This window comes from Megascapheus bottae, chromosome 26 (genome assembly GCF_031878675.1).
Source record: "Megascapheus bottae isolate mThoBot1 chromosome 26, mThoBot2.hap1, whole genome shotgun sequence".
NCBI lineage: Eukaryota > Metazoa > Chordata > Mammalia > Rodentia > Geomyidae > Megascapheus > Megascapheus bottae.
The window spans coordinates 6239211-6257183 of record NC_143534.1 but is presented as its reverse complement, the minus strand read 5'-3'; the positions used below and the strand labels follow the sequence as shown (position 1 = coordinate 6257183).

General features: G+C 44.9%; 1 protein-coding gene across 5 annotated transcripts in view; it reads right to left on the bottom strand.

Moving 5' to 3' along the window:
- Positions 1–14870, bottom strand: part of Tasor2 (transcription activation suppressor family member 2) — a 50807-nt gene extending 35937 nt beyond the window's left edge. For 4 of the 5 annotated variants that reach the window (XM_090318829.1, XM_090318831.1, XM_090318830.1 and 1 more), the window contains exons 1-4: positions 9890–10193; positions 4466–4593; positions 2258–2403; positions 1656–1751 (exon numbers count right to left, since the gene is read on the bottom strand). In XM_090318829.1, the coding sequence (XP_090174955.1) occupies positions 1656–1751; positions 2258–2403; positions 4466–4593; positions 9890–9990 (471 nt within the window). In that variant the 5' untranslated portion in view covers positions 9991–10193. Of the gene's footprint in view, positions 1–1655; positions 1752–2257; positions 2404–4465; positions 4594–9889; positions 10194–14821 lie in introns of those variants that run through there. The other variant, XM_090318833.1, reaches the window with a different exon arrangement.
- Between the last annotated feature and the right edge of the window lie 3103 nt (positions 14871–17973).

Genomic DNA, 17973 nt, shown 5'->3' with positions numbered 1-17973 from the left:
AGATGAAACAGTGGCTACATAATCTAAAAACGTTAAAACACAAAACCTGTTTACATATGTTCATGACACAAAGCAAGCTCATACAACTGTCTTTTGATTAATGATCCAAAGACTGTCATAAGCTTTTTACCATTTGCATTAAAAATGTCACTTGGAAAACAAAAACAAAAACAAATTAAACAAGGTCACAATTAAATACTCTCTTTAAGGTTTCTTGGTTTATAATTATTTTATTTGAAAATAACTTTGTAAGTGTAAGACCACAGCATATTTTAATTATTCCTTAAGCAAATATGTTCTTTATCTTTATAAGCCTTTAATATAACCTACATAATTACTTGTAAATTACTTTAATATAGTATCAAAATTAATTTTGTTGATAGATTCCTACTTCTTAAAATCTATACATATCTCTGGAGGCATAATGATTTCATTTTTCTTCAATTTAGGCAAAGGAAATAACAGAAATGTTCAGTCTTCAATTAACTACAATACTGAATAAGAAGTGTTCATCTTATCCTCAAAACCATGTAATTTAAATCTGAAAAATCACCACAGAAATGAGCAATCATCTAGCTGGACCCCAGTGGCTCACACATGCAATCCTAGCTACTGAGGAGGCTGAGATCTGAGGATCAAGGTTCAAAGCCAGGTAGGCACAAAAAGGTCCTTGAGACTCTTATCTGCAATTAACCACCAGAAAACCAGAAGTGGTGCTGTGGCTCAAGAAAAGAGCATTAGCCATGAGTTGAAGAGCTCAGGGACAACAGCCAGGCCCAGAGTTCAATCCTCACACTCAGGGAGAGAGGGAGAGAGAGGGGGGAGGGGGGGGGAGAAGGGGAGAGAGGGGGAGAGAGGGGGAGGGAGGAGAGGGAGGAGCAAGGAGGGGGGGAGGGAAGGAGGGAGGGAAACAGTGATAATAAAAAAAAGTCCATTCAGTGTAGAAATGAATTACCTGGCTTATGTAACAGTACACGACTTTTATAAACAATTTAAAGAACTGTAGTAATGAAAGAAACTCATATTGATGTAAATTTCACCACAAACTTAGGTTTGTTTTTTTTCCTAGTCCTGGGGCTTGAATTCAGGGTCTGAGCACTATCCTTGGGCTTTCTCAAGGCTAGAGCTCTACCACTTGAGCCACAGCACCACTTCTAGCCTTTTCTGGTATGTGGTACTGAGGAATTGAGCCCAGTCTTCATGCATGCTAGGCACTCTACTAGTAGGCCAAAGCCCCGGCCTAAATTTATTTTGTTTGTGGTTGTCAGTCACAGGATTTGAACTTAGGGTTTGGGTGCTGTCCCTGAATTCTTTTGCTCAAGACTAGTACTTTACCACTTTGAGCTATAGTGCCACTTCCAGTTTTCTAATGGTTAATTGTAGATAAGTTTCATAGTTGACTTCAAATTATGATCCTCAAAGTTTAGCCTCCAGAGTAGCTAGGATTACAGGCGTGAGCCACCAGTGTCTGGCTAGATACTTAGTTTTTAAAGAAAAACTATGTCAAGCTGTAAAAAATTAAATCTGCTTCATGATTAGCTTTTAGTATTACTTATACTCCACTACACTAAGTAAAAATCCTACAATCTCATAAAAGTGAAATTTCAATATTTAAGGCTAACAGTATCATTTACTTTATGCAATCTACTTCTTACCTGATTTTCAGTTTCAAGCAGAAAAAAACCGTAAGTTTCTCGAAGTTCTTCCTCAGTATAATTATTTGTCTGTTTTTGTTGGTAAAAGGCTTTGTACTGCATAAAGAAAGAGAGTAACTATATGCTATAAACGTACTGTTTTCTCTAATTTGTAAAAAACCTAATTTGGCTTTTAAATCTGGCTGGGGATGTGGCTTAGTGATAAAGTTCTTGCCTTGTATGCATAAGGCCCTGGGTTTGATTCCTCAGTACCACATAAACAGAAGTGTCACTGTGGCTCAAGTGTTAGAGTGCTAGTCTTGAGCAAAAAGCAACTCAGGATACTAATGGTTCACACCTGTAATCCTGGCTATTCAGGAGGCTGAGATCTGACAATTATAGTTTGAAGCCAGCTCAGGCAGAAAAGTCAGACTTATCTTCAATTAGCCAGCAAAAGAGCTGAATTGAAGTAGTTCAGTAGTGAATAAAAAAGCTGAAACTGGAAGGCCCTGAGTTCAAGTCCAGATATTTCCCACAATAAAATGCTCTTAGGCTTATATATAGTAATGAATCCACTGTGCTTAAAACTAATTCCCAGATATTGTTAGTACCAAGTACTTTACCTCATTTAAGAAAATGTCATTTTTCACAAAAATCACTTGACTGTACTGAAAACCATGCTCAGATGCAGAATCCAAGTAAGAAGCGTGGAGAATTGAAACTGCCCTCTGGAAGAGAGAATCTGAACTCAGAGACACTGCTTCAAAAACTGTAAATTCAAACAAAAACAATGTCACTGTTTATGTACTCTATATAGATCGACATGCATCTATGACATAAAAGTGTCAGCTTAATTTTAATTATGTGCTAAAATTTATGTGCCAGTGATTATATATAGATTCCCTTATTGAATACTTGTTTGGTAAACATGGCATTTGAAATATGATGTAAAAAAATCAGTGTTAATAAAATCTTTTAATAAAATTAGGAAATAAAAGAGAACTAAATATGGAGTTAGCAGCATATAATGAATACTTGATAACTTATTCCTTTCCTGTATAGGTTTCTTCTAAGGGACCTACTATTTCTCATCTTCCAAGGATGGCGCTCAGGTCCAGGCAGAAAAGTTGGTCAGACTTTTTCTTTATGTGCTTTTCTTGGTGGTTAATTGGAGATAAGAGTCTCACAAACCTTCCTGCTCAGGTGGGTTTCAAACCATAATCCTCAGACCTCAGATTCTTTGTAGCTAGGATTACTGACATGAGCCACCAGTGGTTGGCATATATATATTTGGCCAGCCCTGGGCTTGAGTTCAGGGCTGGAGTGCTATCCTTGCGTTTTTTCTCAAGGCTAGAGCGCTTCCACTAGAGCTACAGCATCACTTTCCGCTTTTTCTATGTATGTGGTACTGAGGAATCAAATCCAGGTGTTCGTGCATGCTGCCAAACTCCCGTGATACTTTGATTTTTAAAAACACTTTAAGTAGGGGATCCAAAGAATACAGGAAATTATCTAGAAATGAGGAAACAAGCCATAAATAACAGTTGAACCAATTGTTACTGAAGTTGGGAAGCAGAAAAAAGTGTATTCTACCATTCGAAATATCTCAATTCAGGCTGAGCAACAGCTACTTGGGAAGCTGGGAATGGGAGGACTGAAGTTCACTAACTGAGCACTTTGAAAGATCCCTTAATAACCTATATTTGGGTCCAATAGCAAACACTTGTAATCTTAATCTATATGGGAAGATGAGATTTAAAAAAGATTGTGGTTGCAGGCTAGCTTAGCAGAAAATGTCTGAAAGATACCATTTTAATGGCAAAAAACTGTTGCGCACCTGTCATCACAATAAATTTGGCAGATAGTGGTCCAGGTACTTGCCTTGGTGGAAAATGGGAGACACTATCTCAAAAATAATGAGCAAAAAACACCAGAACTGAGGTGTGACTCCACGGTAAAATATCTGCCTAGCATACATGTAAAACCTGAGTTCAAATTCCCAGTACCGAAAGAAAGGAAGAAAAAATACTCAAATTTAAAAATAATGCAAAATAGTCGTGGTAACACATGTCCGAAATCCCACCACTTTATAGAGTCAACAGCAAGAGAATGGAAAGTGCAAGGCCAGCACAGGCTATCAAGTGGGATGTGGCCTCTAAACAAACAAAGTCAAGGAAATATAAAAAGAGGGGCTGGGAACGTAGCCTAATGGTAAAATGCTCACCTAGCATGCATGAAGCCCTGGGTTTGATTTCTCAATACTACATACACAGAAAAAGCTGGAAGTGGTGCAGTGGCTCAAGTGGCAGAGTGCTAACCTTGAACAAAATATGTCCAAGGACAATGACCAGGCCCAGAGTTCAAGCCCCAGGGCTGGCAAAAAATAATAATAGTACACAAAGAGAACTATAACTTTTCTGAGGCAACTTGAAAATTCAATCACCTATCAATTTTAGACTGATTATAAAAGTTATAGCTAGATAGGGCGACAGGTGTGGAGGCTCCCTCCTAGCCAGGCAGGATGCTGAGATCTGAGGATCAGGTTTCAAAGGTAGCCCTGGCACAAAAGGACCTGAGACTGTTATCTCCAATTAACATCTAGAAATCGGGAAGAGGGGCTTGGCTCAAGACTAGTAGCCTTGAACTGAAGAGCTCAGGGACAGCGCCAAGGCTGAGTTCAAGCCCTGTGATTCACACACACAAACAATTACAATAAAAATTACAATAAAAAACAAATCTTGTTTCTTATCACCTAAATTGAAACTAAATCTCTGTATAATTCTAGTTTAGGTTCATTTATAATAACATACAGTACTTAATTTAATACCTACTGTCTTCTGACTGAATCCTTCTATTAATGTTCTTTAAGACAGAATATGAGGGTGGTTTTAATTCATTTTCATCACATAGACCCCTAGAATTGCTGATATGGTCTTTTTCTTTGTTAATGTCATCAATGCTAAAAAGAAAGAAAAAAAATGGATGAGAGAGGTCTCACTGATCAAGATGCACTGTAGTCATAAACTATGTTATTGAATAGCAACTGCTTTGTACAACTATTTAAAAATAAAAATATTTAAAATATATAGTAATCTAACAAAGAAAAGAAAGTTGAATGATTCAATTTACAACATAGCTGCTACTTAAAAAAATGTTTACCAAGGAATTATGTTAAAAACTTTATAGCACTGTACTTCCCTCCCCCCCCTCTTTTGCCTGTCCTGAGGCTTGACCTCAGGGCCTGAGCACTGTCCTTGGGCTTTTTTCTCAAGGCTTGCCCTCTACCACTTGAGCCACAGCACCACTTTCTGCTTTTCTATGTATGTGGTACCAAGGAATTGGACCTGGGTCTTCATGCATGCTAGGGCAAGCACTCTACCATTAAGCCAAACTCCCAACCCATATAGCACTGTATTTCTAAGTATGTATTAGTAAATTTTGTTTTTTAATAGAGAACATATAGTTTTAGAACATTTTTTTTGCTCCAAAAGGATCTGAGATAGAAGTGTGCATATACACAACATGTACACATATGTGTATATTTGCAAACTATTCTCATCAAGTATCCTTGTTACATTGTCACACATGTAAAACATTTTGACTATATTCACATTCCTTCCTTCCTTCCCCTCTGTTCATCCTCTGAAACATGTTTCAGCTCTTAATATTCATTTTTGTTAAAAGTGCATAGTAACTGTTCTGAGGTTAACATGGGTATCTCACACACGATACCATTCACCTTAAAATCAGGAACTAGACAGGGATGCCCACTCTCTCCACTTCTCTTCAATATAGTGCTGGAACCCTTAGCCAGAGCAATAAGACAAGAAAAGGACATCAAAGGGATCCACATAGGGAAAGAAGAAATTAAACTATCCTTATTCGCAGATGACATGATCCTCTACTTGAGTGACCCAACAAACTCCACTCCCAAACTACTAGAATTAATAAACCACTTTAGCAAAGTGGCAGGATACAAAAATCAACCTTCAGAAGTCAGTAGCCTTCTTGTACACCAACAATACACAAACAGAAGGCCAAATCAAGAAAACGATCCCATTCGCAATAGCCCCCAAAAGAATAAAATACTTAGGAATATACTTAACCAAAGAAGTAAAGGAATTATTCAATGAAAATTATAAAAGCCTAATGAAAGAAATTAAAGAGGACACTAGGAAATGGAAAGACATCCCATGCTCATGGCTAGGGAGAATCAACATAGTGAAAATGGCTATACTGCCAAAACTGATATACAAATTCAATGCAATCCCCATCAAAATCCCAAAGACATTCTTTATGGAAATTGAAGATATAATCCAAAGATTCATATGAACAAGAAAAGACCTAGAATAGCCAAAACAATTCTAGGCAAAAAGAGCAATGCTGGTAGTATTACAATACCAGACTTCAAACTCTACTATAGAGCCATAGTAACAAAAACTGCTTGGTACTGGCACAAAAACAGACCAGAAGATCAGTGGAACAGAAGACCCAGAAATAGAACCATATACCTATAGGCAACTTGTATTTGACAAAGGAGCCAAAGATATACAATGGAACAAACACAGTCTATTCAATTATTGGTGCTGGCAAAACTGGGCAGCCACATGCAGAAAACTAAGAATTGACCCTAGCCTTTCGCCATGCACAAGCATTAACTCAAAGTGGATCAAAGACCTCAACGTCAGACCGGAAACCGTGAAATTGCTACATGATAATGTAGGAGAGACACTAGAACTCATAGGCACAGGCAACAGATTCCTGAACAGAATCCCAGGGTCACAACAGATTGGAGAGAGACTCGATAAATGGGGCTACCTAAAAATAAAAAGTTTCTGTACAAATAAAAACATAGTTGCAAAAATAGAGGGACAGCCACCAACTGGGAAAAGATACTCACCAACAATATATCTGACAAATGCTTAATATCCAGTATTTACAGGGAACTCAAGAAACTAATCCCCCCAAAATCCAATAAACCATTCACTAAATGGGCAAGGGAACTAAAGAGAGACCTATCAGAATAAGAGCTTAAAATGGCAGAAAAACATGAGAAAATGTTCATCATCTATGGTCATAAAAGAAATGCAAATAAAAACAACCCTAAGATACCACCTTACCCCAACAAGAATGGCCAAGATTTTGAACTCAGACAATGAGTTGCTGGCGGGGTTGTGGAGAAAAAGGAACCCTACTGCACTGCTGGTGGGACTGTAAACTAGGTCAGCCACTCTGGAAAGCAGTGTGGAGGTTCCTTAAAGAACTGAAAATAGACCTTCCCTATGATGCCGCCATACCACTTCTGGGCATCTATCCTGACCCAGGATATTATAAAGACACCTGCTCAGCTGTGTTCATCTCGGCACTATTCACAATAGCCAGACGATGGAAACAATCCAGATGCCCTATTGCAGATGAATGGATACAGAAAATGTGGTATATATACACAATGGAATTCTACATAGCCAACAGACAAGATAAAATAATGGCATTCACAGGGAAGTGGATGAATCTAGAGCGAATCATGCTGAGTGAGACAAGTCAAGACCTAAGGAACAAAAGGCGCATGGTATCCTTAATATGCGGTTATTAAATCCAAAGTGTACAAGAGCAAGGACTCAATAACTGCATACCCAAAGCTATGTACTGGTAATGGAAATACAAACATAACTATATAGACAAAAAAACCTATGACTCTATAATCATAATGTTTTATTTCATAAATTGATATGTTTCTATGACATACAAACCGTTAGCCTAATTTTGATTAAGGTGTAAATACTAAGTCCCAGAGAATGTAATTAGAGATTCCCTCCTTGAACAATTGTTTGTTAATGTCATTTAAAATATGATGTAAACATAAGCCATATAATGAATGATTGTTGTCCTTAATGTACTATGTTACCTCTCATCACTTCTACTGTCCCTTGGTTATCTCATATTGTTACACTATCTCACTTTGTTACCTGATATATAGGATATATTTGTATTCGGTTATCTGAAATTGGATAGGGAACGGGGGGGGGGGGGGGGGGGACAAAATGAGGGGTGGGGGAGGGGGGAAGGGAAATGGGGACCAAGACATGTGAAAGGGTATCAATGTATGGGAATTAATGCACCATTTATCTGGCAAATATCATGTAACCGTTCTATTAATTACAATAAAAATATATATAAAAAAAGTGCATAGTAACTGTTCTGAGGTTAACATGGGTATCTCACACACGATATATCATTTTAGACAGATTTATCATATATGTATATATCTACATATACATGCACACACATATGTAAATATATATTTTCAAGCATTCATGATCCTGCATGCTTATGTGTATGTTTATTTTTTAGGTCCAAAATTCACACATGCGAGAAAACGTGACCTTTGTCCTGAGGACTAGCTTACTTCACCTAATACAAGGGGAATTTCCAGATCCACTTATTTCCTTACAAATGACTTGATTCACTCTTCTTTATGGTAGAATTAATAATCTGGTGTGCATGTCTACTGATCTAGACCTATCTATATCAATAGGTTTTTTTTTTGTCCATGGGCTGCTTCCATAGTTTGTGAATATTACTACAATGAACATGGCTGTGTAGGTGCTTCTAGTAATATGCTACTTATGCTATTTCTGGTTGTTAGATTTTTTTTTAAAGGAATTTCCTACCTGCTTCCCATAAAAGTTGCATAGTTTACAATCCTACTAATAATGTATTAAGGTTCCTTTCTCTTCACACCCCTACCAGCATTTGTTCTTATTCATATTTTTTTGGTCGGTCGTGGGGCCTTTTGAACTCTTTTGATCAGGGATAGTTGTCTACCTTTTTTTGAATTCAGCTGTCCCTAAGCTCTTTTGCTCAGGATAGTGCTCTACATTTTTTCTTTTTTTTTTTGCCAGTCTTAGGGCTTGAACTCAGGGCCTGATGTGTCCCTGAGCTGATTCTGCTGAAGGCCAGCATTCTACCACTTGAGCCAAAGCACCACTTTTGGCTTTTTCCTTTTATGTGGGCTTCATGCATGCTAGGCAAGCACTCTACCACCAGCCACATTCCCAGCCCGTAAGCTTTGTCCTTTTTAAGGCCTTTGTGTATTATGTTATTTCTAAGGGGAGGGTTTTCACTCATTCTCCTGATTGAGCCCCTATCTGCTTCAGCAAATCCTGGAAGTCACTCATATACTCTCTGGTATTCCATCTTTACAACATGCTTTTATCCCATTGCTTTAGTTTTGTGTGTGTTTTTGGTGGTGGGGGTAACTGTCTTCCCACCACAATGCAAGGACCAGGAACAGATGCTGAGTCTTACTCACTAAAGTCCCTTAGGTTCAAGGGGAGCTCTTGTCAAGGGGAGCAGGTAATAAAACTATAATAGGATTTGAGTAGGACAAGTGAAGGTAATTTTTGCTTTATTTTCTAAAATCTTAGCATAAATACAATCCAAGAGAAATAAAGCTACTCTCATTTTGGAAAAATGAGAATTTACAATTTGGGGGGGGAAGCAGAAAAAAATAATAGTATTTCTCATAAGCCCAATTGAGACACAATAATAATATTGGTGGCTTGGCTCATGCTTATAATCCTCTCGGAGGCTGAGATCTGAGGAATGTGGTTTGAAGCCAGGCCGGGCAGGAAAGTCTGTAAGACTCTCATCTACAACAAACTACAAAAACAACAACAACAACAAAACAAAAATACAAAAAACCCTACACCACCAACAACCAAAAAAACAGAAGTGATGCCATGGCTCAAGTGGTAAAAGTGTTTCCTTGAGCAAAAGAAGCTCAAGGACAGTGTTGGGACCCAGAGCTCAGGCCTCAAGACCAGAAAAAATAAATAAATAAATGCAACAACAAAAATTTTTTTTTTACTATTCCACAAAAAATTTAAGCCTACTTAAAATTCTCTAATGTATTGAAGTTTAAATATGTGCTGGTCAAGTTCATGCACAAAAGGAATAAAAATAAGGCATTATTGCTTTTACTTGAAGTGCAAAGTTCATCTGGAATCATTATTCCACATTTCAAAAGATGAGCTAGCAGAATTCAGAGCCACTGGCCAGCAATCCATGGGTCTGGGGGCATCCTGGTTATAGTGAGGCACGGTTACAACCACCAACCCAATCTCAGCTACTGTAGATCTACACATACAGGTCTCTGGCTATAATCTAGGAAGAACCAGGAATGAGGACACTCACACTTTACAGCTTGAGGAACCACACAAACATGTCTACTATCACCTGGTCTCTGTCATCACCTGGGTTCAGCAGCGGGGACCTGACATGGCGCTGTTAAAGCTTCGTTTCCAAACACCCTCACACCTCCTACCAGGTAAGGTACAGCACAGAATCGGTCCATTCTCAAAGTCTTGGCACCCAGCGTCCTAGGGCAAGCGTTTTCATAGATGAACCAAGCGGCGTTCTCAAGGGGTCCTGCGACTCTCTCCACAACTTCGGGGAGATGAGGCCCACTCCTCTCCCTACCCCATGGTGTATGGGGGAGGGGGCTCTGCTCAACCAGCCGCCCTACCGGCCCCCTCCCGCCCTGCCCGCAGGGCGGCCTGGGCAGGCCAGCACCGGAAGCTGGGGGTGGGGGGACGGGATCGGGGAGCCGGTGATGGGCACGGGGCGGGGCGAGCGGCCAGAGGCGCCTTTTGAAAGTCAACAAGGGTGGTGCAGCCTCCTCCGGGGCTCCTCGAGGGGATCCCCTCCCTCCGCCCCTGCCCCCAGCAGGCTTCTTGTGCTAGTTACCCTCGACAAAATCCAGTTTACCTGAGCATTCTGTTCAGTTAAGGTGGCCTTCCACCATAGTGACGGGAGAGTTAATTGATGAAAAGAAAAGATCTACTTAATAAAGGTTTCAATACTTTATATAACCTCAAGCCTGTGAAAGAGGGCTGAGAGGTGAAGTTATTTTTACCCGATTTAAGGACATCTTTACCGACATTTCATTATGCTTCACTAGGATATCAATTAACCTACTCGTGTCCTAAGTGAAACTTAAACTAGGAGATCTATGAGTCCTTGCCATTATTGTATAGAACATATAATTTGAAACTAAATGAATATGTAATGCTTTATAGGTCATCTTAAATTGGAAACTATTTATCCAATGAAGAGAAACTGATTTTAAAAAGGCTTTGGCAGGCTAAGCACAGGTGACTCACACTTGTAATCCTAGCTACTCACCAGGCTGAGATATGAGCATCTGGGTTCCAAGCCAGCCCAACAGAAAAGTCTCCAGGAGACTCTTATCTCTAATTAACCACTCAAAACCTGGAAGTGGCATGGCTCAAAATAGTAGAGTCCCGAGCAAAAAAGCTGAAGGACAGCGCCCAGGCCCTTTATTCAAGCCTCACAACTGACCCCCCCCCCCAAAAAAAAATCTTAGAGACTATTAAGTGAAGTAAATCATATAATGTAATGGAACTTCTTTTAACTGTAGGTTGGTTATGTTTGGGCTTAATAATCAGCTTTTGAAGGTTGTTTTAACATTCTCAAAAGCCACTCAACTGGTTTGGGAGGAAGGCCTGGTGGTAGAGTGCTTGTCTAGCATGCACGAAGCCCTGGGTTCAATTCCTCAGTACCACATACACAGAAAAAGCCTGAAGAGGTGCTGTGGCTCAAGTGATAGAGTGCTAACTTTGAGCAAAAGAAGCTCAGGGACAGTGCTCAGGCCCCGAGTTCAAGCCCAGGACTGGCACAAAAACAAACAAAAAGCCATTCTACTGTAAAAAGTTTGATTACTAGTACAATATTAAATGCCCATGCACACATGCATCAATCCTGGGGCTTGAACTTAGGGACTAGGCCCTGTCTCAGAGCTTTTTTGCTCAAAGCTGGATTACTACTACTAGAGCCATAGTTCTCCTTGCTTTTTAGTGGTTAATTGGAGATGAGTCTCATGGAATTTTTCTGCTCCAGCTGGTTTCAACTATAACCTTCAGATCTCAGCCTCCTGAATAGTTAAGTTAGGGTTACAGGCATGAGCCAGTGGTGCTCAGTCTCAATAGTTTTAAAAAGAAATGTAAAGTTGAAGAACTACAAATAAAAGAATCTCAAAAAGATGTCTAACAAGTCACAGAACATGCAGTATGATTCTAGTTAATATTCAAAATCAAGTGAAAATGAACAAGAAGTTAAGGAAAAACATGTAACTATAAACAAGTCAAAAGAACATTTGACATAAAGTTAATGACTCTGGTGGTCTGGCAAGGAATACTTGCCTTGTGGAATTAACACATAAGGTTTCTGAGGTAACTACGCAAGCACACAGATTTTTTTTTTAACTGTATATAGTAATAGCGTCACAAAAGATTCAATAAAACAGGAGGACATACCTATTTTCCTAAATGGATAAACTCAAAAGAATATCTTTTCTCAAATTCAAACTTAAATTCAGCTCAATCAAAAATAATACCTATCAAAATTTTCTACCAAAACTGAGATAATTCTAAATTTCATCAAGAGAAAATTGCCAAGTAACTCAAAAGCTTTTTCAAAAGGAAGTACCAAAATATATTATAAAGCTACAATAACTAAAACACGATGGTAGCTAATAGTGTTTACCACATAAAGCAAAAAATAGATTGCATCTGTCCCAAACACTTGTCTTTCTTATTCACCAAGAAAATAATCAAAATGAGGTGTTATTTTCAATTGTGAGATATGTAAAATCTATTTTAAAATACCATTCCCATCTACTACTGGTTAGCCAGGAGATGAATGAGTACAATGATTCCAACGATTCAGGGCATTATTACCCAGCACTCTCATAAGGACTTAGTATGAGTGCTCTAAGTGTATTTGTAACAGCAGCAGAGAAACAAATTGTTGCTGTGCCTTTATAAGGATATCTTGAAAATAAATGTTCACCAGTTGAGAAACAAAGACAAACACATTCAATGTTGATAGTTGTTATACTATAACAAACACTATCAGACAAGTTTTTAACACACTTCTCAGATTTTAATCCGTTTAAGCAGATGCATTTGGGCTACAGGGCCACAGGAGATGCTTGTGTTGTATCTTTTTAATGAGAATTAAAATCACCTCTGAGCCAATGTCCTGAAAACACAATGTTTCAAATACTGTCTTCCTTAAAATAATTGTGGATACTTTTACCTTTCACTTTTTTCTAGACTGGGCTAGTTACTGATGCTATTCAGAGCTACACATTTCTATAACTAGATTTGCAACACAAGGCTATTCTTATGTTATTAAGGAGCAAGTGTAAGAAGTCTTTTTGAATTACCACCAATCTCAAATTCTGTAATATTAACTATCACACATTTTCTCCCCACACCCACCTTTGCTTGGTGGCAATGAGGTTTGAAATCAGAGCCTCAAACTTACTAAGCAACTCCAGCTCTACCACCTGAGTCATATTTCCAGCCCCCCCCCCCCTTAATGCCTTCTCAGGGGAACCGAGTGAGTACTCAGGTTACAAAGCGACAACACTTAAATTCTTACATTTACAAAACATTCCCATCAACTATACCATTCTAATTTTCTTTCTAGGGGAAAAAACGGTTTAAGAAATTTCAGACAAGTGATTGAGAAAAACTTGAGCAGGGGTTCTGGTGGCTCCTCCCTGTAAACAACTCAGGTGGCTGCTATCTGCGGGGTAGCGATTTGAAGCCAGACCAGGAAGGAAACCCTTTGAGACTCAACCCCAATCTACAAGAAAAAGAGCTGAAAGTACAGCTGTGGCTCAGTGGCATGGTGAAAGTCAAGAGACAGCGCCCTGGCTCTGGTTTCAAGCCCCAGGAATGACACACGCGCACATATGTACATACACACACGAGAATTTTCACTTTTCAATCAATCCTTGTCCCGTCCCCAATATCCTGTTGGCATGCCAACCTTCTGACAAACCACTAGGTTGCAGGGAGCCATCCATAATAACATTCCTTATGCATGGAGTGTGCTGGTAAATGACCCTCTTTACCCACACACTGCTGATGGACCCTTGTTTGAGCGTGTGTGTTTGTACTGGGGCTTCAACTCTGGATACTGTTCCTTAGCTGTTCGACACAAGGCTGATATCAACTACCTGAGCCACAGACCCCACTTCCCGCTTTTTTCATTTTATTATTTTAAATTTTAATTGCTCCTTCATTAGAGTTAGGAATCTCACTGTCTTTGGCCCAAGCTGCCCTTGAACCGCCATCCTCTAGGATCTCAGCCTCCAGTGCAGCGTACTTCTTGGTGTGAGCCACTGATGCTGGGCACCTAACTAAATAAAGCACACACAAAGAAGTCTCTGCGGAAACAAACTCCAGTCGCGGGCTTCATTAAAGAAATCTTTCGGGTAACGACTTGCCGGCCCGTCGGAAATCCCACACAGAACTCATTGTCTTCTCCTGGGGTCCAGGCGCCCCGACACACGGCACAGACAGACTTCTTTCAAAGCACCCGGTGTGCGTGCGTGGGGAATGCATCAGCTCCCAAGCCCCGTGGGTACTCGGGAAGAGCTCTCGCGGGTGGGGAAACTGACTCAAGCCTCAGAGAGCACCGAGGAGGTGGAGTCCCCCGCGCCGCGGCCCCATCTAATATAGCCAATGACGCGCCGGCGCCCCCGCTCTCGCCAACCCGCGCCGCGCGGCACCCACGGCCGTCCCGGCCGAGCCCCCCCCCCCGCGACTACGAGTCCCGCGGGAGTCCGCGCCCCGCCCCGAGCCCCCGCCACGCAGGGCCCCGAGCCCCCGCGTCCCCTCCGCGCTTCCCTCCACGCAGAGTCCCGAGCCCCCGCGTCCCCTCCGCGCTTCCCTCCACGCAGAGTCCCGAGCCCCCGCGTCCCCGCCGCGCTCCCCTCCACGCCGGGCCCCGAGCCCCCGCGTCCCCTCCACGCAGGGCCCCGAGCCCCCGCCGCGCTCCCCTCCGCGCCGGGCCCCGGGCCCCCGCGTCCCCTCCGCGCAGGGCCCCGAGCCCCCGCGTCCCCGCCGCGCTCCCCGCCGCGCAGGGCGCCCCGACACCGAGGCCGGGGAGCTCACCGGTCCGAATCCCCGCCGGCTTTTCCTCGCAGGCTTCCCCAGCCAGCGCATTCCCTCTGCCCGGCGCGGCGCCCAGCCGGCGGAGACACCACACCGAAGCGGGCGAGCGGCTCCCGCCCGCCGCTCCCACCGTCCGCCCCGAGCCAGGACCCCGCGCGCTGCGCCTCGCGCCGCGGCTCCCCTCAGAGAACCTACCCGGGTCCCGGCGGCCACACCGGAAGGAGCGCGACGACGGTCGCCGTGCGGAGCCCCGGCCGCCGGAAGTGAAACCTCGCGGAGGAAAGCAAAGCGCGGCGGGGGAGGGGCAGGGAAGAGAGAAAGTGAAACCGGAACCGCCGCCTCGCCCTCCGAGACGGGAGCCAATCGGCAGGGCGAAACCACGGCGCAGGCGCGAGCTCCGCCGGCGTCCACGTGGCGCTTGTTGTTTCTTTCTGCACAGGCGCAAGACCTCAGCTCGCTCGGGATTGGACGGCCGGGCCTGGCGCCTGCGGCTTCGCCGCAACCGCTTCGCGCGAGGTGCTGGCGCCGGCGGCCCGGGCCCTTGCGCCCCCGGGGCGTCGTCCTCACTGCCGAGACGCAGCTCTCAGGGCGTCGCTGGTGTGGTGGTCGGGTCTGCAGAAGAGCGTCTGACCTGTGGCCGTGGTTTTGGTTTTCTCAGTGGAAGGTGGGGTGGCTTGCCAGTGTCCCGGGGAAGCTCACACGTAAAGCGCCGTGGGGCCTTGTCAGGGCCGCTGGCCCCGGTCCCCACGCGAGGTGAGCGTGCAGAGGGATGCCCGCCCGAGGTGAGCATGGAGAGGGATGCCCGCGCGAGGTGAGCGTGCAGAGGGATGCCCGCCCGAGGTGAACGTGGAGAGGGATGCCCGCGCGAGGTGAGCGTGCAGAGGGATGCCCGCCCGAGGTGAGCGTGGAGAGGGATGCCCGCCCGAGGTGAACGTGGAGAGGGATGCCCGCCCGAGGTGAGCGTGGAGAGGGATGCCCGCCCGAGGTGAGCGTGGAGAGGGATGCCCGCCCGAGGTGAGCGTGCAGAGGGATGCCCACCCGAGGTGAGCGTGCAGAGGGATGCCCACCCGAGGTGAGCGTGGAGAGGGATGCCCACGCGAGGTGAGCGTGCAGAGGGATGCCCACGCGAGGTGAGCGTGGAGAGGGATGCCCACGCGAGGTGAGCGTGCAGAGGGATGCCCACGCGAGGTGAGCGTGGAGAGGGATGCCCACGCGAGGTGAGCGTGGAGAGGGATGCCCACCCGAGGTGAGCGTGGAGAGGGATGCCCACGCGAGGTGAGCGTGCAGAGGGATGCCCGCGCGAGGTGAGCGTGCAGAGGGATGCCCGCGCGAGGTGAGCGTGCAGAGGGATGCCCGCGCGAGGTGAGCGTGGAGAGGGATGCCCGCCCGAGGTGAGCGTGGAGAGGGATGCCCGCCCGAGGTGAGCGTGGAGAGGGATGCCCACGCGAGGTGAGCGTGGAGAGGGATGCCCGCCCGAGGTGAGCGTGGAGAGGGATGCCCGCCCGAGGTGAGCGTGGAGAGGGATGCCCGCCCGAGGTGAGCGTGCAGAGGGATGCCCGCCCGAGGTGAGCGTGGAGAGGGATGCCCACCCGAGGTAGCGTGGAGAGGGATGCCCGCCCGAGGTGAGCGTGGAGAGGGATGCCCACCCGAGGTAGCGTGGAGAGGGATGCCCGCCCGAGGTGAGCGTGGAGAGGGATGCCCGCCCGAGGTGAGCATGCAGAGGGATGCCCGCCCGAGGTGAACGTGGAGAGGGATGCCCACGCGAGGTGAGCGTGCAGAGGGATGCCCACCCGAGGTGAGCGTGCAGAGGGATGCCCACGCGAGGTGAGCGTGGAGAGGGATGCCCACGCGAGGTGAGCGTGGAGAGGGATGCCCACCCGAGGTGAGCGTGGAGAGGGATGCCCACCCGAGGTGAGCGTGCAGAGGGATGCCCACCCGAGGTGAGCGTGCAGAGGGATGCCCACCCGAGGTGAGCGTGCAGAGGGATGCCCACGCGAGGTGAGCGTGCAGAGGGATGCCCATCCGAGGTGAGCGTGCAGAGGGATGCCTGCCAGGGTCAGTCACTCACACCCCAGCTGCTCAGGTGGCAGAGGTCTGAGGATCACAGTTCAAAGCCAGGCCTGGCAGGAGAGTCTGTGAGTGAGGAATGAGGAATGGGCTGAGGAGCGTAGAAAATATCTATATATTTTCTATAAACCTGTGTATTTTTATAATTGCATTTTCTTAACTTGCCTTTCTGCTTCTGTCTACCTGCTTGCTAAAACCCTGAGGAATGTAACTGCTGTTCTCGTGGCTAATCTACAACCACACACTGCTCCGGGCCCCAGACACTCCCGGATCTGGAGCATGAGTTACAAGGACCGACTTGCGAGGGCCAGGGAACTAGGCACAAGCCTGTTAGCCTGTCCGCGTCTGGCCCCTGTCGAGTCTTTCTCCACTGACCCCATATTGGGTCTTTCCCTTCACCCATTAGCCAATCAGTTCAAAGCTCGACAGCTTGCTAAATGACTAGTCAGGACCCTCCTCCCGCTTCGTATTGCGCCAATCATTTAATGGAATAATGGAATCGTGGTATGAATTTCCCGTGTGGCATCTTAATTTGTTGCCAATGCTTGCTGGGACCTTCCCCCTACCAAAGAATGTATTAAAGGTGCTGTAATTTTGTGCTCGTGGCCTCTGGTCTGCACTCAACTATCAGTGTGCAGAGACCTGTGCTTGAGCTCGTCAATAAACCACTCATTGTAATTTGCATTGATCTTCCGTCTCTAGTGATTTGCGGGGGGTGAGGGGGGGCCTTCAAGTTTCTGGGCATTACAGGGCAAGCTAAGAAAACCCCTCTAGGCCCACTTTGTTCTGGAAAGTGAAGACTTTAGGGTCCAGTGGTTATGGTAAACATCTATTCCAGGAACACAATGTACATGAATTCCAGTTACTGGCCTGTTTACAGGGTCCAGCGGTCACCAGGACCCAACTGTTAGTCATCTACACCCAAAACAATCAGAAATATACTCATGAATCAAACTAAATGTCAAACTAAATGTTATCCAGTCATGAGCCTGTAGCTGTAACTTGTTTGTACATGATTATAAAAGCTGTGTAAAATCTTTGCTCAGGACCTCTCAGTCACTGGCAACGAACGAGTGCGCTGAGGTCTGGGTTCAAACTCGAAATAAACGACCCTTGCCCCTTTGCTTTGGCCTCGGCCTCTGGTGGTTCTTTTGGGGTCCCAGGAGTTCGGGTACAACATGAGACCCCAGTGAACCACCAGAAAACTGGAAGTGGAGCTGTGGCTCAAATGGTACAGCACCAGCCTCGAGCGGAAGAGCTCAGGGACAGGGCCCAGGGCC